Raw genomic sequence first — 27,579 nt, forward strand, 5'->3', positions numbered from 1 at the left:
CGGAGGTGACACAAAACAAGCACAAGACATGGCATGATAAACACCTAAAACTAAACAAGTTCCAACCAGGACAGCTGGTGTTGAAGTATGATGGACGGAACAAAATCAAACCGGGAAAGTTTAAAGTCAAATGGGTCGGGCCATACCAAATTCGAGAAGTGATAATGGAACAATAAAGTTGTGGACCTTGGATAAGCACGAGATTCCCAAGGCCATCAATGTTTCGAAGCTAAAAATTTACCAGGAGCGACAATGAGGCGAAGTAATAATCGCCCTATTAGGCTAAAAAAAATTGAAAAAATTGAAAAAAAAAAAAAGAAAAAGTGTGTAAGTGTGCGGGTGTCCCACAGACACCTGTTTCGCACACAAAGTGTCCCGCGAACGTGTGTCCGCAGACACCCATGCCTCGTGGTAAGATTTTCGCTGATTGGGTCTTAGATCCTCGCGGATATGTTTTAGATTTCCGCGAACGCTATTTTAAATATCTATGGGATGTGTTTGAAGTCTCTGCGGCTTATGTTTTAAGCTTCCACGGACGGTGTTTGCAATCTCCGCGAGATGTGATTGAGATTTCCGCACTGTGTTTAAAATCTCCATGGATGTGTTGTAAGTTTCCACGGCTAATGTTTTAAGGTTCCGCGAGTTATGTTCCAACCTCCTGCGACTTCTATTTTAAGGCTCTGCAAGTTCTCTTAGACGACAACAAAATTATAGTTGGTGTACTTAGTGGGCTTCCATCAAGCGAAATACAGTCAAATGGTTTTGCACGTGTGAGAAGATTGACAAAGACTGCCACCTGGGGAGGAAGGGGACTGGCAGTAATTACAAAGAAGGGCATGTATGAGCTTCCATTCGCATATCTAGGCCAGATTTATGAAGGGCATGTGACAACTGTGCACTTGTATCAGGGAGCATTTGTTTTCATTCCTTGGGTTCATAACAGGCAAAGGAATTTTGCAACGACAACACTCTCGTGGACAGAGTTCTAAACTTCCGCGGACAAGTAATCTCCCAGCCACTAGTTAAAGGAAACTACCGGGAAAAGAAAGAAGCAACGGAAAAAAAAAAAATATATATATATATTGAGGCATATTATCTATGAGAAGACAAAAGAAAAGAGGAGAAACCCTACATTATAAAGGTAAAGCAAGAAGCCATTATTATGGAATCCGCAAGGAAGAGGAAGTAGTGGAAAAACCAGTTGAAGACAAATATGGAGAAGAATGCCAGAGTCTTGGCTTTCGGAATTCGAGTTGCAGGACCAACAGCATCCAGCAGTAAGAAGCAAAAAGTAAGGGCTGACCTCTCACACCTTACGGTTCAGTTTGAAGAATTGAATGGCAGCAAGTGTCGGAAATTGTGGCAAGAAACTCCAAACACAGAGGTAATCAAACAAATTCTAGTACGAGCACAAGTGCATTGGGCCATACAGTTTCCAGTATTTTCCATTCGATTGTTTGAATCGGTTTTGCGAACCATGATAGAATCATACAATAGGAACAGCAGAACCAGTACATTTATGTACAAGAAGCACCATATGACAGTTTCTTTTAAACCGAAGGATTTCACTAGGGTTTTTGGCATCCCTTGCCAAGGAGGTCGAAAAGTGGAGATCAAGAACTACACGCTGTCATAGGAACGAAAAGAATATTGGGTGAAATTAGTAGGCCCCAATCTTACACCAGAGGAAATGGAGTCAATAGTAAAGGGTGCTAAGTGCAGAGGGCTTCAGAGAGATTTTATTCGAGAGGGCCACTAGAGATGTATCATGGATGTCACCAAAAGCAAGTTGACAGGGGCAAGTCAGGCTTCAGATATAGCTTTGCCGCGGATTGCATTCATGAATGGCACAGTGTACGATTAGGCCTCGATCCTCGCCGACAAGATGGAAGAGTTTATGACACTCCAGCACCAGACGTTCTTCATGCCGCATCATGCCATAGGGTTGTTTTTGGAGGCAACAATTAATCAGGTACCACTCAACGATTTTAAGGTTCCACCGAGGGGAAAGTTGGCACCAGGGGAGCCTCCAATATTCTATTAGAGACATTTGGGCACGGATGGAACAGCAGCCGGGCAGAAGAAGGTATTCCAAGGATTGGAGGCATATAGAGACACGGACAGCAGACAGGAGGACACTTCATAGAGCAGTGGGGCCGAGTTCGAGGAAGAGAGTACTTTTGCGGAAGTTGGCACCAACGCAGCGGGTAGCGGGTCCACATTTTTCACCCGTCCTCGGTTGCCAACTTCGGCACACTTGACCGCCACCACTTCCCTCATTCCTCTGTTTGGCCAGCGACATGCGCCGGTCGTTATGACTCCACCGACGGTGGCAAATGTTGTCCCACGAACAGCAGGAAATGTTGTTCCCCTGATGGCTACGACAGATGTTGTTCCACCGTTGGCCACAACCGAGAGCATGCCTTCCCAGAGTTGTTTGCTAGACTCTGTTGCACCAGCAGAGCCAACCTCAGAGATGGTAGAGTCGCCAGCGCCAGAGCTCGAACCTCAAGTTTGATTAGATGTGATTGGCTCTAATGCTGTGGTCACCATTTTGTCCTCCTTGTTGGCGAACATGCAGCCAGCACAGTCAACTCAGCCAGTACAGCCAGTTCTGCCAGTACAGCCAACACAACAAGATGAGAGCATTGAGCCGACACAGATGGCACAGCCCGAGAAGATGGAGGTGATGGATAGAGCGAGTGCATTCCTGCGACAGTAGTTCCGACTCAATTCTGAAGAGGTCGATCCGCCCATTCAATCTTCGAGGCATGGCGGGTATCCCCAGGACCAGCCGTCGTATCGGAGCCACAGGAGGTGGGAGTTCCACAGTCCAAGGATGCGCCCAGAGAGGACGATGCATCACCGGACGTGGACGTAACTGCAGGTGAGGCAGAGATGGATAGTGATGGGGAATGGACAATGGACGATGTGGCGAAGGAGGATTATGGGTCAAATGAGGATAGATGCAAGGACTACCTCAGAGCCATGTGAGTTGCGTTGAAGAAAGGACACACCATTGCATTGCAGGCTTTGACTCATCGGAGAGAGTTGCATTTGGTCTAAGCTTTATATTCGGGGAGGTTGTCCTAAGCGGTTGCGCTCCTGCTTTGAGGACAAGGGTTGGCAAGCAGTTGAGACACTAGAGATGTTGGTTGATTGGGCCACCGAGCCTGAGTTGGGACCGTGCAACACTCTGATGGAGAAGCTAGCACACGAGCTAGTGGGGTTGTATAAAAAAGTCTATTATGCTCACAGGCATGTAGAGGCGAACAAGGCATCAGAAAAGATCACAGTTGAGAGATCTCTGACAGTAGAGAGGGAGACTAGAGAAAAGTTAACTGCGGACTGGGTCAGCTAGCAGGCAGCGTGGGCAGCTGAGCGTACAGCACTGTTGTGGGACAAGGAAACGATCGAGCAAGAATTGCAATTAGCTAAGGCCCAGGCTATGGACGCAGCACTTCTTCTAAAGGAAGCCGTAGAGGTTAATATGCGGACTCAAAAGGATTTGCACATCCGGACAGATCAAGTGTACGAATTGCACCGGCAACAGAACTCTTTAGGGACACAACCTCCTCCCTAGTATATATTATATTGTATGTTTTTGTCTCCTATTTTGTTAGCTCTGAAGTTGCCAGGAGACGACTTTTCTTTTTGGGGGATGATGTCGTCGGTAAATATTGTGTAGCCGACAGGTAGATTAGCATGTAGTCGGTAATTGTTATGTAGCCAACGGACCCCTTCGGGAAGGTTCTTGTCATGTAGCCGATGGACCCCTTTGGAAAGGTTCTTCAGAAAGTATATGTACACCATCCGAGATTATTGTAATCATCATTGGAAGCACTATGTAATCTTTTCGGCATATATGTGAATAATAAAAGGAGTACTGTTGTGTTACATGTTCTTGTCTATTGTCTGTATGCATTAATAAAACGTTTACCCCATACGGTAAACAAATATAATATACATTATAACCTATGGCTATTATTAATATAATATATTATTAATAAAAATAACATATCATAAAAATTATAAAACATATACAACAGCATGAAAGGATTATCTGATATAAGGTAATAAATGGATTCATGATCAATACTAAGGAGAACAAACGGTTATAAGAGGAAATATGACGAAACACAGACAAGTAACCCAAGAATTATCTCCTTGGCAGCACGGTGATAGAATGATAAGCAAATGATTATATATTAATTAAAAGAAACCATAATAGCAGTGGTCAGAATTAACAATAAGCCACATCAAGAAGTTATATGACATGCCTCTTAAAGGCGACCATTTGATTGTACCATGATATTTATGGGTACATATTTATGGGGTAATAGATACACAGCTATGGGAGAATATGGCAGGTTGTGAATAATATAACATAGACAGAGAAAACTGAATATATCTAACAGGAAAACAATACCATTAATTACATATCCGAACAGTTTATAAGAAGCCACATCAATAAGTTATATGACATGCCTCTTAAAAGCAACCATTTGATTGTACCATGATATTTATGGGTACATATTATGGGGGAATAGATACACAACTATGGGAGAATATGGCAGGTAGTGAATAATATATCGTAGACAGAAAACTGAATATATCGAACAGGAAAAAAACACAATCAATTGCATATCCGAACAGTTCATAAGAAGCAAACTTCAGCGATAACAATATATACAGTCAGGAAAATAGAGTATAGATTAAGACATTATTCTTTGATATTCATAAGAAATAGTCAATCACAGCGCCTTTAATCATAATGTAAAATACATATACAGTCCAAGTATAGCAAGAATGGTAATCCTCAAAATCGATGGTAGAATTTGGGAAAAAACACACATATTATCAGGCACTGTCATCAAGAAATACAAGGAGTATCAAGGTGGCACTAAAGGTAAATATGACTCCAAGCTTCACACAAGATTACTGAGGGATGACCTTATTTGATCGGAGCCCATTCACACTCACCACAAATAGGGGATTCATATGTCTATCAAAGAAGAATAAATTATGGACGAACTAAGAGGGAGAAACATAATAAGAAAAGAAAAACATTGTTAACAAGGTTATAGACTGGACAAATACAACATCAATAAAAAGAGTAAAAAAAACGTTCAAGACAAAAACAGTGATTACATGCATCTCATCAGTGATGAAATACGAACTAATATTAACAACCAAGGCAACAATTGATATGAACTGTTAGTCATAGAACCCTTCACGGGAAGTTGTTTGAGCAGCAGTACGGGAAAGATTGAAGTGTTGGAACGCTGTTTAACTTCTATGGCTAAACCATAGAACAAGTGGCCTAGCTATCACAGATTTCATATAGCACCCAAACTGAGTAGTTTTCCTTTGTCTTTTCTACAAATAATCTTTAAATCATGGGAAGCTATCTGTTCCTCTTTTATTACATCTACCATATTGATGATAGTTTGAGTGCATTGGTTTTGTGAAAATCACAGAGAAGAAAATAACAGAACTTCCACTTGACATCGTTGGGGAATCAACGGAAATTGGGCAGTAGTGTTTTGGCTTTGAGAGACATACCTAAAAGTATTACAAATCAGTATACTAGATCTAGGCATTTATAGAGTTTGAGGATTGTATCAGATTGATACAATTATCGTTGTGTATTTGGTAAAGCTAAATCAGGCGGAAATAATAGAATGGCCTCTTAGAGCATACTACCTTGTCGCAACAAGGTCAGACAAGTAATCAGGATAAGGAGGTCAAAGTAAATAGTCTATAATATTAGAAATTTGTATAAGGCGACAAAACAGAGCATTGCAAATTGACAACTATATTGTACAGCCCAACAGGGGACATTACACTCCTATACTTCGTTTCCTCCATTCCATTTGATCCTTCTTTTCCTTTATATCTTTTGTGAGGAAGGGTCACACCTCTTCACCATGTATGCCCCTTTCAATGGTCACAGCCTTTCCAAGCCTTCATAATTACAACCCTTTTAATGAGTCACAACCCTTCATCATTGCTGCCCTTTGCAAGAGTCACTTCCTTATTTCCTCCACATTCCTTTCTTTTTCCTCTAATCCTTCTTTAAATCCTATGCTTTCCTCTTCTTCCTTCCTCCACTTCCTTATTTTCTCCACATTACTTTCTTTTTCCATTAATCCTTCTTTAATTCCTATGCTCTCTTCTTCTTCCTTCCTCCACTGATCCCCTCAAATGAAGTTCTCTTCTCTCCCTTTAATACCTCTTGTTTGAGGGAGACACAACTTTTCCTCTCATGCCTTTTGACCATTTGTGATCAAAATTTAATTTTATTTTAATTTTTTTCTTTGTATTTTTAATTGAATTACTATTGTTAATTATTTAATCCTATTTCAAGAAGGGAGCATTACAAAGCATAACTGGTCATCCTCACCATGTTATGCCAACAGAGAGTCTCTTTACATTAGACAAGATCCCACCTGCCAAAAACTATTGTGAAAATGAAATCTTTCCATGATGTCTGACACTCTCTATAAGAACCTATATCTTTCCCTTTTATTGCCTTGAAGTGATTGTTGACTCTTGGAAGTTTGCCATAAAATGTTATAATTATCCTTATGCTAGTCTCCTTCACTCTATTATCGTTGAATTGCTTGCTTTCTTGAGTTTCCTTTCACACTATAATTTCAGTCATTTCAATTCAGAAACGTTATATCACCTTTTCTTTAAAATGTCTTCAACCTGAAAATAGGACATTTTATAACCTTTTAGCTTTTTTACTTTCTGAAACACAGCCTTCACATATTTGAGTAAAGTCTTTTCACAAAAAAATTGCTGCTTTGGAGGCTTTGCCACTGCAGTTCATCCCATTCGGTACAATGATCTTTGAAAGTATAAACAAGAAAAATTTTGGTAGAAACAGAAAGATATAGGGAGAAAAATACAAAACAGAAGTTTGTAAAACAATTTTAGAGCAACCCATGCTAGCTAGTCAAACAAAGAGATCAAGGAATTACCATGGCCGTCCTATTTATTATACTTTGATGAGCTTACAAACATATGTACTTTTTATCACCAACACATCCACAATCAGGATTCCTCATCATCAATTGAAGAGACAAATTTGCCATGATAAATTTCCTCCCTTTTGAATGGGGTATTAATATTTAAAAAGTCCAACAAAACCTTGTTTTTACGTAAAAAAAACATGCATGTAAAATAAGATGAAACTGGATATCAAATATATACACCCATATCGGGTTTCAGGCACGAGTGGGCCGGTATCGGGTTCCTAAAACGTCTAGGTGGCCTTCGCTGGTTGGTAGCTCACAGGCTTCATGCTTCGCTGGGCTGCCTCGCAGGTCTGAACCCTCCATCAAAAAAAAAATATACACACCCATCTATAATGTTAGATCATTTTCAAGCACACAAAATACAAAGGTCTACCCATGAATTCAAATTGTTTTCTGTCTTTGTTATGTTTCAAGTCGATCAGACCCATTTCATATCCATCCTATACAGAAGAGTACCCTATTTTCAGTTATGCTCCCAAAATTAACACAAGTACCAAGCAGAATATAACCATCTGCAATGACAGAATAATAATTATCAATACCTGCATAAACTGGAGAATCCAATTTCAATACCAATGGCTATCAACTATAGCGAAAGGGATATCTTGAGTGATGTCTTTATCACACCAAGGCAGCGTAAAAGGGCCTCATTTAATGGGATAGGAAATAGTTATACTTTGCGAGAATTGGCACCCAGAATTTTCAGGCAGTATTGTGCATTAAATTGAGAGGAAAACAAATTGACCATAGAAAATGAATTGAATTGAAAACCTCTTTGTTATGTTTCAAGTCCATCAAACCTACTTCATATCGAACCTAAACAGAAGGTTAGCCCTATTTTCAGATATGCTCCCAAAACAAACAAAAGTACCTAGCAGAAAATAACCATCTGCAATGACAGAATAAAGATTATCAACACCTGCATAAATTGGAAAGTCCAATTTCAATACCAATGGTTATCAACTATAGCTAAAGAGATATCTTGAGTGATGTCTTTATCACTCCAAGGCAGCATAAAAGGGCCTCATTTAATGGGATAGGAATAGTTATACTTTGCGAGAATTGGCACCCAGAATTTTCAGGCAGTATTGTGCATTAACTTGAGAGGAAAACAAATTGACCATAGAAAATGAATTGAATTGAAAACTGAAAGAGATTCGCATTCAAAATCTTTTTCTGTATACCTGTGCCCTGCCACAAATATTCTACTTATAGATAGCTCTCCAGATTCAAATCCATGATCTTTTGTCCTTGTTATCATTCCATCAAAGCTTGCTTCAATCATAGATAAATTAATTGGCCTTTTCCCAGGATCAAGAATTGTTGCCCACAAACGGAGACTAGATTTTTTCTGTATGGTGCTGATTAGGGGAAAGTATGCTTGAGGGGGCGTGAGCGCTCCAGGAAAGAAAAGCAATAGGCCATCTACGCCATCTTCTCGAACAGGTTCTAAAATCTGTTGTCACATCCAATGCATGCAATTGTTAGTTTGTTGTCAAATCATCCTACCATAGATGATGATAACAATTTGGATTAAAATAATCAACTATGTAAAAGAAATACTAATGCACGCATAGTGATAAAGAATTTGATTCCTAGAATGATGAAAATACATTTGTGTAATGAGCCCAAACTGGCTCTTATCAGGATTCACTAAATACTGGTGATATTCCTTTTGGAAATTTTATGTTTTCAATTTTCCTATTGAAATATATCGATTTTTGGGTATTTTTCAATAGATATGCAATGCAAAAGATAGTATTGAAAAGTAATACAAATAACTATGCCAAGACTATTAATTGATTCACAATTCAATGTTGCAACTTATTCATTTAATTTAAATTTGCATACACAACATTCTTCTTAACTGACTTGGATAGTTTGCACAGATAATAACAACTGGAATTGAAATTGCATGTAATCCAATTTATTCACAATGGAACCTGAATGATATGCAGTAAATGAAATGCAAATGATACAAGAAACTGCCCAGCTGAACTCCTAGACATCCAAGTGACTCACAGAAAAGTCTTTGATAATCCCCTCTAACTTCCACGATAGGCAGTATTAATACATCTACTGCCTCCAAAACTAATTGCTGCTCCCTGTAGATGCTGCATTAGCTCCCAATCATACAACATGACCTCCAAAGATTGGTCACAGACCCTTAGACATTCAACGCAGGCCCCCAAATGTTGAGTGGCAGGCCCAGAATTAAGCATGTGCCTCTGCAGGTGTAAATGCAGCCACTGTGACTTTGAAAGCAGGATAGAAAATAAGCCACGCAGCCCTCCAGTTGGCACATGATTGTAGTGTAGCAGAATCAAGGATTCAAACCAGACTTGCAATGAATCAAATGCCTGACAGCAAAGAAACTAGGCGTCCAAAATCAGTCAAACTCCGCACTCAATTTCTCACCTGGCAGATATTTGAGGACCATGCTTCCACTTGGTAGAACATTCAAGAGAAAAAACTCTAGATCAATATCTCACCTGGCAGATATTTGAGGAGCGGTTTAGTGAGATTTTTCTATCTACTCAGTACAAAGAGGCATGTGTTAATGAGTTTCATGAGATCAAGCAGGGTACCATGTTAGTGGACCAATATGAGCAGCAGTTCTTTGAGTTGAGGCAATATAGCAACTATAATCATAGTGAAGTCCTTTTGGCTCATCATTTTGTCCAAGGCCTCAATGGCTCTATTATTGGAGATGTCCATATGCATCAGCCTAGGACACTTGCACTTGCCCCTGAGAAGGAAAGCTTTGCCAAGAGCAATGTGGCTAGAGGATACAGTAGGAAGCAGGCACACAGAGCTATGGTGCATGGCCTACAAGGTCAGTTGCACCAATTTCACAGACACAGTGAATTGGGTCAGCCCGAACTCAATCGACACCTTTGATGGGAGGCCATTATTTTAGTAGGTAGTTCTCAGGGTCAGTAGGGTGGTTGCAATTTAGGTACCATAGGAGGGCAAGTGTGAGATTGGCAATGTGAGAAGCAGTCCCCACCTAGTTGCTTGGCTCAAAGGGTACAATCAAGTTCCAACAAAGGGAGCTATCGACAACTCAATGCTCCTCATGGGGGACATGGGTATGGTAATGGATTTGGGGCATGTTTTCCTTCTGGCCAGCAGGGGTAACCAAGTTGACAATGTGTCTTCAGAAGACATTGGCAAAACCAAGCTCAAGTGCTTCCAGGTCACAGCTTACAGTTGGAGACTAAGTAGATTCCACAAGATATTTGCGATGGTTGATAACTATCAAGTCCAGAACTAGGGCATTGTAGTAGAGGCTATAAGTGTTTTACACAGTATATCTACCACTGTTTTATTTGATTCTGGTGCTTCAAATTCTTTTATGTCCCCCTCTGTTGTTCAACGATGTAGGCTAGTGGCATCTTGACAAGTTAATAGGTGGCAGGTTGAGTTAGCCATGAGTTCCAAGATGACCATGGATTCCCTTATTTATGGTTGTGTTTTGGATATAGGCACCTTCACCGCCTCCGTTGATCTTTGCGTCCTACCCTTAGGATCATATGGCATTGTTTGGGTATAGATTGGTTAGCTTCTCACCATGCGAGTATTAATTGTCAATGTAAGTTGGTACAATGTGTTGATGACACAGGTGGTTGAGTTGAACTTGTATGGGTCCAGAAACCAATTTCACTTCAGATGATCTCAGCCAAGCAACTGAAACAGAGTGTGAGATAGGGATGTCATATGTTTACAGTCTGTGTTAGTGACCTAGATGGGGTTGAGTCAGGGGGTTTCATTAGATGATCATCCACTCCTCAATGAGGTTGTTGATGTGTTTACAAATGAGATACCATGTATGCCACCTCAACGCAACATTGATTCTCGTATTGATCTCATTCTTGGGGAAGATCCTATTTCTCGCACCTTACTATATGAATACTCAAGAGTTGAGGGAGTTTCGTTTGCAGTTAGAGGAGTTGTTGGCCAAGGGCCATATTCATCCTAGTGAACCCCTATGGGGTGCATTGTTCATCTTCGTTAAGTAGGATGGATCTTTGCATTTGTGCATTGACTACTAGTTGTTGAATAAGGTGACGGTAAAGAATTGATATCCTTGCCAAGAATCAATTATTTGTTTGATTAGATGAAGGGAGCGAGAGTGTTCTTGAAGACAGATCTCAAGTCGAGATACCATCAACTTTGTATCCAGGAGACTAATATTCATCAAACATTTTTTCGTATACAATATGGGCATTATTGTTTACAATTGTACCTCTTGGGTTGACCAATGCACTATTTGTTAATTTCTAAAATCCAGTATCTAGGTAAATAGATCAAATCTAGATTTACACAACTAGATTTATTTAACAAAATAAAGCAGTGGAAAACTTGGAAAAGCAAAACATAGTTCATATGCTTTTCAATCAGTTCATCATTCAAAATAACTTCAGAACTTACAAGAGCTCCCAGTACATGGGAAAATGGCTCTAAAACAAGTTACAAACAAAACAACAAACCTAGAATATACTCGATATTGCTACCTTCTCCTTTACTGTTAATTGTTGTACACTTCCTTCTTTCTACCTTGCTGAAAATCAGAAATGTCTTCTCTGATTTTCTCTCTCTCAATGTCCTCCTTGAGAAACATTATTTTCTATTTAGCCCTTGGCTTCCTTTTATATAGTAGTTGGGAAAAGTAGAGTCCTACATAAAGTAGAGTCCTTGAACTCTTCTTCTTAGATGACTACTTTAATTAATTAGGTGGATAAAGTAGAATTCTACTTGAACTCTACTTCTAACTTACCTTTATGAGCTACAATTATCAACACTCCCTCTTAGCGAGGTAGGTTTTCACCACCACTCCAAACTTGTCTTAAAAGAAAAACTTCCCCTTTATCAAGGGTTTTGTGAGTATGTCTACAACTTGTTCATCTGTCAAAATATACTGAAGCTTAATTGCTTCCTTCAAGACCTCGTCTCTAATGAAATGATATGTAATCTCAATGTATTTTGAACTATCATGAAACACTAGATTCTCTAAGAGTTTTATGCAACTTTGATTATCACAATTAATGGCAATAGGCTCCAAATTCTGATCAAATAAACTTGTAAGCAACTTACGAAGCCAAATTGCTTCACAACTTGCCAAACTGGCTGCCATGTACTCAGCTTCAACTGAACTGAGTGCTATTGAGGTTTGTTTCCTAGGAAATCACGGCTGACCCTGAATTGAACAACACCCTGAAGTACTCTTCTGATCTATATCACTCCCTGCCCAATCCAAATCAGAATACCCTTGCAACTAAACCCCATCTCCAGAGAGGTATTGCAAATCATACTCCACCGTGCCTTGCAAATATCTGAGCACATGCTTTGTTGTGATCCAATGAACCTGCCTTGGCTCTACCATATAATAACTCAAGGTGTTTACAAAAAAATAAATGTTTGGTCGAGTTTTGATGAGATACATCAATGAGCCAATTAATTGCCTATATTGTCTAGAAAACCAAAGTAACGAAACTCGCCATGAGTCAGGCGAGTCTCCCGAGTCAGGCATGGCTTGTCGAACCCGTGACTCGGGCTCAGCGGGTTAGGGAGGGTGACTCGCCTGACTCACAAGTCAAGACGTGACTCACAGGTCACGACTAGCTCGACCCAGCCGCAGCAGTCAACATTCGAGTAAGTCAAAACAATAAAAATTGCTTTTTTTAAAAAAAAAAATTGGTTTTTTTAAATCCTTAAGACCCTAAAAGGGCTTCCATAACATTCTATTGTGAGAAAAAGAAAAAGAGAGAGAGGAAGAAGAGAAATAGAGTGTCATTGTTTTGCAACCAGCTGAAAGGAAGAGAAGAAAACCTTGCATTTATGACATTGGAGTAACTATATGCTTGCATTTAGATCATCAAGGAGTTTATAGGAGCTCTTCTCAACACTTCTCAACTCATTTCAAAGAGGTAAGAGTTGATTTTTTTGGATTTTGATGATTTTTTCTATATGCTTATGGATTTTTTGGATAATTTTTTTTTTGTATGTTTATGGGTTTTGTTTTACTTTAGATCTTTATAAAATACAATGCTTAAATGGTAATATTTGGTCTAAAATGTCTTATTGCGGCAACCTTGACATTGTTCCTTACTCATAAGGGCTCCTCAGCTGAAAAACCCAAGCTCTCTAAAGGCGATAAAAAAGATGAGTGCTGGAAGTACACGATAGACTTTCCAGGTAGAGGTAGAACTTAAACAAAATGCCTATTTTGTAAGGTCATTAATAGTGGAGGGATAAATAGATTGAAATACCATCTCGCTGGCATACATGGTCATGATGTTGAGCCTTGTAAAGTTGCAACTCCTGAGGCTCAACATTTTTGTTATGTTGCCTTAGAAAAATATGAACAAGAAAAGAAATTAAGACAAAAACAATAAGCAAAGTTAGCTCAGATTGGTTCCACTTCCCTTCCACGCTCATCTGGAACTGCTTCTGTATCTAGTTTTATACCCCTAGGTTCAATAGGTTGTGTTGGAGTAAGGTTCTTCCCTTCCCCCCTATCGTCCTAGTTCTTCTGCTAGTGGTACTTCTTCTACATTTATTCCTTGCACTACTTGTGGTGTTGCCCCTGCTAGTAGTATTGGCGTTACCTTTCGTCCAAGAGTCAAAAAATCTAGGTTGGACAATTTTTTTGTACCACATTCCACTCCTGGTGCACAACCCTCACTTGAGAGCTTGGTCTAGAATATGGAGATCCATGAAGCTGGAAGAAAAGCAATTTGCAAATTTTGGTATTTCTACAACATTCCATTTATAGGTGCCAGGTACTTTTACTTCATTTATACTTGATTGTGTTACGTTTTAAGCTTTAAATTCAATTTTTAAAATAAATTTTTATAATTTTAACTTGATGTTGAAATATGCTACTTAAAATGTTTTTATAAATGTAACAGGACTCCTTATTGGCAGGGGATGATTGATGCGGTTTCCATTTGTGGTGTGAGGTTTAAAGCCCCCACTAAAGATGAGTTGAGTGGCCCCCTCTTACTAGAAATGGTTGAGGAGATGAAACTTGAGTTGGAGGACCATAGAAAGATTTGGAGCCAAAGGGGGTGTACCATTATGATCAATGGATGGACAAATAGGAGGAATAGGACTCTCCTAAATTTTCTTGTTTCTAGTGGAGGTAATTCATCATCCTCTACTTCTCGAAGTCTAAAATTTAATGTATTTTTTAATAACTAAAATTTTGTTTTATTGACTATTCAATGATAATTATTTTGTTTTATTTTCACTTTCAGGATCCACCATGTTTTTAAAGTCTATAAATGCTTCCTCACATGTCAAAAATGCAAAATTCTTATGCGAGGCTATTGAGGAGGTCATAAGGGAGGTGGGAGAAGAGAATGTTGTCCAGGTGATGATTGATAATACAGCTAATTATGCTATAGGTGAAATTTTAATTTCTAAGTTTCTAAATTTTTTATTTTAGTTTTTCATTAAATTTTGAAGATTAAAAGTTTTTTAACACATCTAATTTTTGAATTGTTTACTAACTAATTTAAAATTACTGTAGGAAAACTTTTGATGGAGAGACACCCAATAATTTTTTGGACTCCATGTGCGGCCCATTGCCTCGACCTCATGTTAGAGGATATTGACAAGATTGAATGGGTGTAATCATGTGTTTCTAAGGCCAAAAATCTTTGCAAGTTCTTCTATAATCATGCCTTGGTCCTCAGCATTACGAGGGAATACACGGAGGCAAAGGAGTTGGCTTGTCTCAATATCACAAGATTTGCCTCTAATTTTATCATGCTAAAATCCTTGTTGAGTTCAAGGTTACCTTTGAGGTGCATGTTTCTTGGTCCGCAATGGAGTTCCTCCTCCTTTGCCACCACCCCTACAAGGATAGATGCAACAAAATGCATTTATAATGAAGGTTTTTGGGAGCCATTTAAGGAGATTGTAGAGGTAATTTAAATTTTAAAAGCTTACGTCTTAAAATTTTATAAATTAATTTATCTCATACATATTTTTGTTTTATTTTCATTGTGCAACTTTGCAAAGTTTCATCATTCAATAAATTGTTTTTTTGTTTAATTGTTTTGTAGATCATTGAGCCCCTTGTATCCCTCCTACGAGTTGCTAATGGGGAGAAGTTCGCTATGGGCTACATATATGAGGGCATAGATAGGGCCAAGGAGGCTATTACAGCCAAATATGTAGGGATTGAGGACAAGTATGGCCCTATGTGGGACATAATTCATAGGAGATGGCAAAATCAGCTTCATAGATCCATCCATGCAGCAACCTATTACCTCAATCCAACATACTATTTCCATGAAGATTTCAAGGAAGATGAGGAGGTTCTTAGTGGCCTACACAATGTGATATCAAAGATGGCCACTAATGTCATAGATATATTGCTTGAGATGGATGCCTATAATAATGAAACAAGGCCCATTTTTTCAAGTCAAATTTGCAAAAGAGGTCATACAAAATTGCAGCCAGGGAAAAATTGCGGCTTAAGCCTTATACAATCTAGTTTCTAAATTTCTAGCTTTAAAGTTCAAATTTTGAAATGAGACTAATATTTTTTTCTTTTCCTTTTTTCAAAATTCAGATAGATGGTGGCAAATGTTTGAGCCTTCAACCAAAAACCTTCAGCAAATCGTTATCCGCATAATGAGCCAGCCAAGTAGCGCTTTTGGATGTGAGCACAATTGGAGCATGTTCGAGCACATCCACTCGAAGAGGTGTAACAAGTTGTCTATGGAGAAAATGAATAAGCTAGTCTTTGTACATTACAACCTACGGATTAGGACCAAGGAGATTTTGGATGGTGACACCTCTCCAATTACTCTAGAGGAGGTTGATCCAAAGTCTAGTTGGATCATTGAGGCTACTGATCTTGTCTTTGATGATGAGGACCTAGAGTGGGCTGATGAGGCAAAAAGAGGCTAAGGTCGTGGCTATGGCAGTAGAGGACCAGAGAGCTACAGTTGTTCCTAGTGGCACCTCACAGGCACTAGCAGAGACTACAGTTGATCCTAGAGGCACCTAACAGGCTGATGCTATGGCTAATCAGTCATCCAGGACCTACCTTAGACGCCTTACTAAGAGGCATTTTATAGATTATACTGAGGCTGGGGTTGAGGTTGGGGATGAGGATGAGGATGAGGATGAGGATGAGGACTAGGAGCCATAGCTATAGTCTTGTTTTAACTTTTCGTTTAACATAACATATGATTGGAAAATTTGATGATGACTATTGATGTGTTGGATTTCATGGATTTGATATACATTTTGATGGGTTTCGTGGATTTATCATTTTATATATCTATGTTTTCTATTTCCTTCAGCTACTATTTAGTATTTAGCAAATTAGCAATTTACCTTTGTAGTATTGCACTTATGTAATTGATGTATATTTAACTTTTAAGTATGTGCATTGTGATCAAATTACCTTCTATTTCATGATGTTATTGTGTCTTTAAGCTCTATTCAATAATGGGTGCATGGAATGTTCTTCAAATCCTAAAAAATCTAAAAAATTTGAGGGTTTTGTCACTTTGTCAGGTCACTGTCGAGTCACTACCGAGTCCAAGCCGGGTCACGAGTCAAGTTACCCTTGCCGAGTATGAGCCAGGTACGAGTCTCGTTAGTATGGTCTAGAGTCTATCAATTTTGACTTTGAAGAATCAACCTTCTTCAAGTTGGTCACCATTCGAGCAGTCATTGATCTATTGTTCTTCATCTTGAATCTCTTAAGGATCTATAGCATATACTTCACTTGTATAAGAAAGATCTCTCTCGATCTTTGCCAAACCTCAAGTCCTAGAAAGTAATGTATCAACCCAATGTCCTTCATCTCAAATTTTGTTACCAAATCTGACTTGCATTTAGGAATCAACTTCTCTACCCCTATAAGAATTAAGTCATCCACATAGAGCACTAAGATGAGGATCTCAGATCCAACAAGTATGTAGTATAGGTTATAATCTACCTCACTCTTGTTAAAACCCATGCTCTGCGAATAGTTGTCGATCCTAGAGTACTATGCCCTCGGAGCTTGTTTGAGTGCATACAAGGCTTTCTTAAGTCTGTATCCATGTGACTCTCTGTCATGTACCTCAAACCCCTATGGTTTCTCTATATATACTTCTTCCTCATTGAGAGATGTCTTCACATCCATCTGGCGAATCCTCCACCCTAACTTTGAAGCAATGGATGTAACAAATCGACTAGAAGAATATCTAGCAACAAGAGCAAAGGTCTCCTCGTAGTCTACTCCCTCTTTCTGAGAAAATCCTTTGGCCACAAATCTTGCTTTATACTTCTCTACACTACCATCTGCCGCATGTTTGATTTTGAACAACCATCTACAAGTCACTATTGACTTCCCACTGGTCTTTGCACACATTTCCAAAAATCTATTGAAAAAATAGAACAAAACTTTTGAAATAGAGAAAGAAGGAACTTCCAACTTAATTTTATTTAACAATAGATGCAAATTTATACAATAGCTTGACCCAACAACATTCCTAAATGACTGCTAATTAAATTGACAACAAACTACTTCATGATTGACAACACACACAAACTTGACAACCAACTAAAACTTATGGACACCTAACTCAAACACATCTACAATAAGAACTTGATTCAAACTAAAACTCTTTGACTCACACCTAAACTAAACTTGTGTTACCAGCAACTCAACAAGGTTTGCCACATGTGCAACATTTATTATTGACTACTGTTGGAACATTAACTCCAACACCCCCACTTAATGTGACAACTAAAAGAAATATTATGTAGAAATTATACTTTGAAAATATGTCATATAGTAAGACTTTCTCATAGTTATGCAGCTATCATCCAGCTTCGAAACACCATTGAACACACCATCTCCACATGAAATGCTTCATAACCCTCGTAACGGTATGATGCCAAGCTTCCAGACTTTCAAATCTCCCTGAACTATTGGACACACCATTTCCACATGGAATGCCTCAAACCCTTATAAAGTATAGCTTGTCCAATCCTATAGCACCTCAAACTCTTTGAGCATCCATCTAGCCTCTACAACATTCTTTCCTATTTTTAGAGCATAGACTTCTTCAAATTAAACAAGGTCTTCATTTTCAATGATGTCATCATCACTAACAACATTAGGTGATTCAACATGAACAACTATATTTGTTGATTCTTTAATTTTACCTTTGAGAAGGTCATTTGCACGAATTTTATAATTCATTGCAATATGTCCTACCTTTTTACAATAGAAACATTGAATTTCATTCTTACCATACATTCTCTTTCCCATATTGTTCTTTGAGTATAATGCATGAATGAGTTGAGTATTTTCTCTTGAATCTTTTGTAACTGTTCTCTTTTCTTGAAACAAGAGTGTTGAAATCACATCTTCTAAAGTCTGTGAAGACATTTGACTGAGAGTAAAAACAACATTGCTATATTTTGAAGCCAAGCTATTTAGCAAGATAGCTCTAGCATCATGTTTATCAATTACAACACCAACTTCAGCAAGTTGTTTGATTAGAGATCTCAAATTACTAATGTGGTTAGACATAGTAATTTCATCACACATTTTAAAATTAAATAGCTGCAACTTTAAAGAAAATTTTGTATTTGTTGCTTTTGCTCCAAACAACTTAGTTAGTCCATCCCAAATTTGTTTAGATGATTTCTCTAAATCAACATTATGTAGTTTTGAATCTGAAAGAGCAAGACCAATAATAGACTTAGCTTTCTCATCTCTGCTTTCCCAATCAATCTTCTTTTTAGCATCTGTAGGTATTATTTCAGTACCATTAACTATGCCCCACAAACTCTTATTCATCAGCTGCATTTGCATTTTCACTTTCCATGTATGAAAATTTTGACAATTATATTTTTCTACAAGTGTATCCATTTTCAGAATTTCTAAAATAAAAATATGAAGATACCTTCCAATGTTGTACAACAATAAAATTTGCAGTAGCACGAGACTTACATTCTCACAGCAGCAACTTCCTTTGAAACAGAGATGGCTCTGTTACCATATTGGACACACTCCTATCTATCAGAAAGAGCCGCAAAACGATCGGACCAGACAGGTGCGGGTAGCTTGATCGCATTACCCATGATCGAAACACAAGCTGGAGACATGTCGGCCTATATCCCTACCAATGTGATCCCCATTACAGATGGACAGATTTGTTCAGAAACAAAGCTCTTCCATCGCGGAATTAGACCGGCTATTAACATTGGCTTAACAGTTTTGAAACAAAGAAAGAAGGAACTTCCAGCTCAATTTTATTGAATAATAGATGCAAATTTATACAATAGCTTGACCCAACAATATTCCTAAATAACTGCTAATTAGATTGACAACAAACTACTTCATGATTGACAATACACACAAACTTGACAGCTAACTAAAACTTATGGACACCTAACTCAAACACATCTACAATAAGAACTTGATTCAAACTAGAACTCTTTAACTCACACCTAAACTAAACTTGTGTTGCCAGCAACTCAACAAGGTTTGCCACATGTGCAACAATAATTATTGACCACTTTCGGAACATTAACTCCAACAATAACATTCTTCATGATGGAGTTATTGCAATGGACCTAGATTAATATTGTTGTTATTTATGAAATAATTGAATATCATAAATAATTGGATCAATTGTTATAAATATTCTTATTAAATCTTATTTATAATTGAATATCATAATTGGATCAATTATTATAAATATTCTTATTAAAATTAAATATCATATTGTTATAAATCAAAAATGAATCTCATTATGTTAGATTTAATATCAATTAGATCAATTAAATATTGCAAACTTATTATATTAAATTATAATAATGCATGGAAATCGGCATATTAATGGTAATATAAAGTATACATTACAAATAGTTAATAAATTGGGGCAACACATCTTTTTGCCGTTACGTTCCACTTAGCCATAAAAGACAAGCAGCAAAACGTATGAAAGCAAGAAGGAAAAAAGCGTTGGAAAAAAAAGACGCGGGTCAAAACAGCATCTGCCACCTCATAGGGTACCATTCATCGTACACTAGCAAGGATCTGCTAGCACACCAATAAGGACAGTACGTCCTTCGCGTAGTATCAATCATGTCGCCGTGCCATCAGTCAGTCAATGCAAATTCACAGCGAGAGGTACAAGTAGTATTAATTACCATGACATGTTCATTAAGATTTAGTTGAGTTTATTAAGATATAAAGTTATGGTTATTGAATGAAATTAATTATATGTTATAAGCATTTCCACTATTAAATTAAAATATAAATAATTACGTGTATAGATATATTAGTGCTAAGAAATTCTTTGTATGGAAAAATAGTGGAAATCAAATAATAATGCATTAATCTATTAGAATTATAAGACTCGAAGCATGGGGGTAGCAAGGTAATAACACCTTGAACTGACCACCATGGCCGAGAACTCTCCGTGTTGCCAGAATATTCTGATGTTGTCAAACATATGCATATGTCGTTGACCTTGGATAGAGGATGCCCGCTCCCGGGATGACGGCGAAGTAGCTATGAGTTATGAAACCCGATCTGGAGATGTCCTTAAGATGGGGTTTAACTTAGAGAGTAGAATAACATAATTAGTTTTATTATTATTACGATTCTAACAATTATTTTTGCAGGTATTACTTGTCCTTAACTAACCCTTTTAGTGGGGACATTACAACTATGCTCCTTCACCATGGCATCTCTCCATACCTATTGGCAATTGCTTCCTTAAAGTTGGAAGGCTTTAAGTCTATGATGTTGGTTATCAAGGCTATATACGTCAGGAACTTTTGTGGAGGCCTACTCTCCCTGAATGTGGTTCTGGGAGCCTCAACATGTTCCCGAGCATCTCTCAAGGTTTGCTCAAACGATCTAGGCCTCCTAACTAATTCAGAAGGGTTTTATTGTCCCTCTCTTGAAGTTTGGCCCTTTGTACTAAAGGTTTGTGAAATCTTCTCACCTTTTGAATCCTCCTGCAAAATATCCTCTACAACTGTCAGTGGATCATGAGATTTCTTAGAGGCCAAGTTTTCTTCAAACTTGACATCCCTACTCACAGTTGTCCTTAGTTGTGTTGATATAAAGACCCTGTAGGCTTTTGACTCTTGACTTTATCCCACAAGAATGCCTTTCTCACCTAAGAGCTCCAACTTTGTCCTCTTCTCTACAGGCGCATGAATATAGACTAGACAACCAAAAAATCCTAAGATGTCCTATCTCTGGTTTAATCTCTGTGAATTCCTCCTTTGGGGTCTTCTCCTCTAAAATCTTGTGAGGGCTCCTGTTTTGTAAATATACAGCTATGTTGCATGCTTCTTCCCATAGAAACAATGGCAAACTTTGATCGTAGATCGTGGCCTTTACAAACCTAATGATAGATCTATTCTTCCTCTCTACAACCCCATTTTGTCGTGGATTGTAGGCAACTGTCTTCTCTCTCTTGATTCCTGCATCCTTGCAGAAATCTCTAAACTTATTTGAGGTATACTCACCCCCATTGTCTGATCTCAACACCTTGATCTTCTTCCCTACTAGATTCTCCACTTGAGCTTTGAACTCCTTAAAAGTGTGAAGGCCTCATCTTTGGTCTTCATGAAGTAGATCCAAGTCTTCCAGGAGAAATCATCAATAAAGGTGACATAGTAGGATGCACCACTCATTGATGCCGCTGACATAGGCCCACAAACATCAGAATATCTCTTTGGATCGAGTTTCACTATTGGAACTGAATCTTTGACATTTTTGCCAAAATAAAAACCTTTACATACCCTGTCTTGCTCCAAACTAAAGTTTGGAAGTCCACTGACCATCTCTCTTAATATAGGTAGTGCTTTGTAATGCAAGTGCCCCATCCTCTTGTGCCACAACTCACACAAACTCTCACTGTTATGCACCAGTGCCTGAAAAGAGTTACCTTGTAGCCTATATAAGTTGCCTTTCCTAACTCCAATCCTCACAGCTGTGTATGGATTGGCTCCCTCTAGGCATAAAAACACTTGCCCTTTCTAGAAGGTAATTGTGTAACCTATGTCCTCCATAACTAAGATGGACAACAAGTTCTTTAAACCAGGTACATACAACACTTCTTGAGCATCAATTGATCCTCCTGACTAAAGATGAAACTGCACAATTCCTTGTCCCTTAACTGCATACAAGGCATCATTGCTAAGCTCCAGGGTGATCCCTAATTCATACTTTGAAAGTTGACTGAACAACTCTCATGCTTCAGTCATGTGATGGGAGGCACCAATGTCTAAGTACCAAGCACTTCTAACTATAGTGTTGGTAGAAAGACAAGCTACAAAGGAAAAATCATTCTCAAAATTTGTTTCAAATTCACTCAATTGAGTCTCTGTTGTTGCTGGTGCTGCTACTTGTGTCTTTCTTGTACCTTTTTTCTTCTCTAAACATTGAGAAGCATAGTGACCTTGCTTATGGCAGACAAAGCACTTGATCTTGCTTAAGTCTTTCTTCTTTTTGAGATGATGTCCTTCTCCATAATTGTTATCTTTTATGGTGAAAGCTTTCCCTTTTCTTTTCTTAGTCTTAGTGATGAGGGCCAAGTTTTCATCACCACCTCCTTGCTTGTTGGATATAAAATCCTCACGAGTCTCCTCTTGAATACAATCATCCCATAGCCTCTGCCAATTTGAAATGTTTTCTCGAGCACAAATTTTCTTCACAAATAATTCCCATGACTTGGTGAAACCATTTAGAGCTACACCCACTGGCTCTTCATCCAAGATCTTTTCTCCAACTACTGCAAGCTGATCATGGATCTATGTGATCCTCATTAGGTAACTAGAAACATTATGAGATTTGGTCATCCAACACTCTCGGAGCTTATTCTTCAAAACTATCTTCCATTTCACATTGTCAATTTGAAAGAGATCAAGGCATCAAACATGTCCTTGGCTTTCATTTTTTCAGCTATATGCAAAATCAAGTGATCCTTTACAGCATCTAGAATGACCCTTTGTCCTTTAGTGTCCTTATCATGTGTTGCTTGAAGTGCAAGATCTGTTTGTAGTAGAAGAACATTTTCTAGATTTTCCCAAAAGTCTTGCCCTTTGACAAGCAGTATGACTCTAGCCTTCCATCACAAGATGTTTGAAACTCCATCTAGCCTATCCTAGAACCTAAGACTGCTGGCTGCCATATTTGTCTTGTGCTTTTCTTTTAGAGCTTACAGCCCCGATACCATGTTAATTTCTTAAATCCAGTATATAGGTAAATAGAGCAGATCTAGATTTACACAACTAGATTTATTTAACAAAATAAAGCAGCGGAAAACTTAGAAAAGAAAACCACAATTCATATGCTCTTCAATCAATATTCAAAATAACTTCAGAACTTACAAGAGCTCCCAGTACATGGGAAAATGGCTCTGAAACAAGTTACAAACAAAACAGCAAACCTAGAATATACTCAATATTGCTACCTTCTCCTTTACTATTTATTGTTGTATACTTCTTTCTGCCCTGCTGAAAATCAGTAATGTCTTCTCTGTCTCTCTCTCTCTCTCTCTCTCTCTCTCTCTCTCACGCGCACACACGCACTCACAATGTCCTTCTTGAGAAAGATTATTTTCTATTTAACCCTTACCTTCATTTTATATAGCAGTTGGGAAAAGTAGAGTCCTACTTGAAGTATACTTCTTAAGTGACTACTTTAATTAGTAATGTGGCTAAAGTAGAGTTCTACTGGAACTCTACTTCCTCAAACTAGAGTCCTACTTGAACTCTACTTCTAACTTACCTTTATGAGCTACAATTATCAACACCATTAGTGTTCATGAGTTTGAGGAACTGGGTGTTCCACACTTACCTTGACCAGTTTGTGCTTGCTTTTATTCATGATATAATAATTTATTCAAGTGTTGATGAACATGATGTAGTGCCTTTGTGACCATCAATTATATGGCAACTTGGGAAAGTGTGAGTTCTTCTAGACTAAGGAGAAATATTTAGGGCACGTCATCCTGGGAGATGGTATTGTGGTGGATCCTTCTAAGATTCGAGAGATCATGGATTGGCCAGCACCCACTAGTGTTCTATAGGTTTGTAGTTTCATAGGTTTGGCAGGTTACTACAGTCGATTCGTAAAGGATTCCAATCAGTAGGCTTATCCTATCACTTCTCTTCAAAAGAAAGAAAAGAAATACGTTTGGACCAAGGCTCTTAAGGAGCACTTGACCAATGCACCTATCTTGGTAGTGCTAGATCCTGCAGGTGAGTTCATGTGTGGATTGATTCGTCATCAGAGGGCATGGGAGCAATGCTTATGCAAGAGGGACATGTGATTGCATATCAAGTTTATTAAGTTCACCAAATTACATGTAGAATATAGTGGATCATTTGGACATGCACATTGTGCTCGCCTATCATCAGGAACAACATCAAGTTGATCACAGGAAAGATAGGTTTAACTTCTCTTGGCATGAACTGCAGGGGATACCAAGATCCAAATTAGATAATCTGCATTCATGTCTCTTTATTCTATACACATGAAAAGTTCTGGAAACCAATTTGGCTCTGTACCTACCATTTACATCTGTTTGACAGTTTTAAAAGCTTCTTCGGCATATCTATTTCCCAAGTTCCTGCGACTACTAGTTTCCATTAGGCAACATTTCTTTGTAGCATTCTGTCAAGAAATTCACATCACTATCAAAATAGATCTGAGCATTGTGCGGAAGAATACAGTATTTGTGCAAAGTCAACCTTGTCATCTTTTCATCAGCATGTATCATAATATCAAACTCATTGAAATCACAGTGAATGAGAGCATGATATAGGGAGCAAACAATCAACTCAACTCAGTTTCAAATATTATAATGGAACTCTCTAGTTGTCTGATCCGAACCATCAGATATCCTGGAACAATCAATCTAATTTTGATTACCTTCCATTATATTGGGAATTTGAAAGCTATGTTTTACAACGACTTCATGAGACCGTATTTGCTACTGCCATTTTCGCTAAGTAATTTGTGTTCCATTTGTGTCTTTGACATCTTTTTGCAGCATTGTTGCTAAACCATTTCAGTGACTTATTTATTATTCTGTATTTTTCATGCTTTGGCCAGGGCATTTTAATTTCTAGCTATAACATCAGACAAAATTTCCATGTTGAAATGCTCCATACAAGTCCATACAATGATTTAAGGCTCCCATTTTAGCACAGGAACTATGCAGCATTAATTTGAGCATTGGGTGAAACAGATGTGCATTGATGAATATCAATACATTGTTGCAAGGTTTTTGTATTGCCGCAGACTGAGTCAACATTGGAAAATGTTGAAGACTTCAGTTTTATACTTTTCGATTGCATCCAACTGAAAGTTTCTGAAGCTTTTTTCCTGCAAATTTGTCTTCTGTATATGCTTCTGTATTTCATGCTTCCACCCGCAACCTTTGTGGGTCTCGAGAAAATATTTCTTTGAGGTGTTTTTCTGTCAACCAATTTAGGTTCTTTGTCCATGACATAGTTTCATGATTCTCCATGAGTAATGAGAGTAATCTGAGTAGCCAAGCTGAGCAGATCTGGCCAAGTTTTCTAAACTCAACCTGGATCATGGAATATTATATATAATTATAAAAGTATATAACTGAAGTTTTTTTTTTTTTTTTGTTGAGTCATTGCCAAGTCATAGGCAAGTCAGAAGTCAAGTTGGCCTTGCCAAGTCTGAGCCGAGTCCGACTCCGAGAACTCTGGTCCATGATGTCTGTCTGCAAATTATATTTGTTTGAAAGTTTATAAAGCGGTTTTAACAAATCTAGGCTGTGCATTTCCTGCGACCACAAACCTTGTTACTTCCATGTTATACACGCAACATTTCAACCATTATAACAGATACAATCTTGCCAGCAACATGGATGCACATACCCTTTTCCAAATCTTCCATTTCAGTGCCAGCAGTGAGAATAATGACAAGGGTTGTGGAGTTCAAAATCATTCCTGTCAGTGGCATTTGCATTAAAAAATTGAATGCCTCTTAACTAAATTGTTTTCACTCAAATTCTGTAATACCTCATTCTTTTAAGGTATTCTGTAAAACAGTCCACCAACTGCCTCCAGCTCTTTAAAGTTTTTAAAAGCCTTTCATCAAATTCGTTTTCAGCATATCCTGCAATGAAGGCATTTGGTCAAACAGTTCGTGCTCTTTGAACATACATCCAAATGCATGTCCAAGACTCTTCTTTTGTGCAAGCAGCAAAGGACATGGAATTTGTCTTTAACTTTTTCACTTGCATTTTCTGAAAGCTCATAAAACCATGTCAACAAATACAGCTCTGCGACTTAGACTCCTCGGCCTCATAAAACCAAATAACTTGGAGGCATTTTTGCACAGTTCTATGCATTGTCTATAGCTTCATTGTTTGAGAGAAATGTCCATGAGATGTTTGAGACCATAATATATGGAAACTAACTCTCTACCATAGGCTTTGATGGATAACTATACACTGTTTTCAACTAAAAAGCTCCACAGAGAAATTGTTTTTACTTTCTATGAAAACATATTTCCTCAATGCATTCCATAAAAGAATTCATGTGCTTGGCCTTTGAGTCCATAGCTCGCATGCGTGCAGGCAAAGGCAATTTCTTTGAAGGCTTCCAAAACTTTTTCACAAAACAATTCTCTACAATTTTTTAATCATCTCCATGTGATAATGTTTCTATACTGCACTGTCAAACATTTGGAGCACCTTCCATACTTTGTATGTTGTCCACAACATTCATAAATCATTGCATCACATGAGAAAATGTCTCCTGGAGCTGTTCTTATATGTGCTTCCATGAGCGACCAGCTTCCTCTATGCTGTCAGAGTGAACATGCAGGTTGACAAAGGGAAAATAATCATCAATGCCCCAGGTGTAGCAGAGTTAATCTTTTGTCTTTATGATTCCAAATTTCTTGTAATTTGCTAACAGGTGGTTATGGCTTCTTGAAATGAATTTCAGTTACAGTTACTCAAACGTTGAGCATTCTTAACTAATAGAGTTAGAAATGCTACTTTTTTACAATTCGCAAGCTCTTTCACTTATGCTGGCTTATTTTCTGAGCACTCACAACCCCCTTTCTTCGGTTATGTCTGCTCATTTTTAAAACACTCACAACCTTTAAATAATGTATGCTCATTTTTCCAGCATTCAAAAACTTCAAGTTATGTATGCTCATTTTTCCAGCACTCAAAACCTTCATGTATGCCCAAATTTTAAGCATAATCTATGAATGCTCACTTTTTGAGCATTTGAAGTCAATTTGGTTTTGATTGCTCAAGTTTTGAATACTTTTTACCTTTTCAAGTTTTGATTGCTCATATTTTGAGCATTAAAAACCTAAGTTAAAATGTTTGACAATTCAAGCAATTTGAACAACGAGGCATAACTTGCCAACCTTTTCACCATTTTTCACAAAAATTGGCTCATTTTGAAGGTATTATTAAGAGGAACAATTTAATTACTAAAACTATTCCAATAAATAAGTTAGATCATTCATTAG

At 38.0% G+C, this 27,579-nt stretch overlaps 1 protein-coding gene across 1 annotated transcript in view; it reads right to left on the reverse strand.

Moving 5' to 3' along the window:
* LOC149529487 (uncharacterized) overlaps positions 1-27,579 on the reverse strand; it is a 102,479-nt gene that overhangs the window by 62,558 nt on the left and 12,342 nt on the right. The window contains exon 2 of the mRNA XM_089808933.1: positions 8,231-8,502. Within this exon, the coding sequence (XP_089665059.1) occupies positions 8,231-8,502 (272 nt within the window). The remainder of the gene's footprint in view (positions 1-8,230; positions 8,503-27,579) is intronic.

Source organism: Cupressus sempervirens, chromosome 11 (assembly GCF_028749045.1).
Source record: "Cupressus sempervirens isolate cs-2001-9-10 chromosome 11, ASM2874904v1, whole genome shotgun sequence".
NCBI lineage: Eukaryota > Viridiplantae > Streptophyta > Pinopsida > Cupressales > Cupressaceae > Cupressus > Cupressus sempervirens.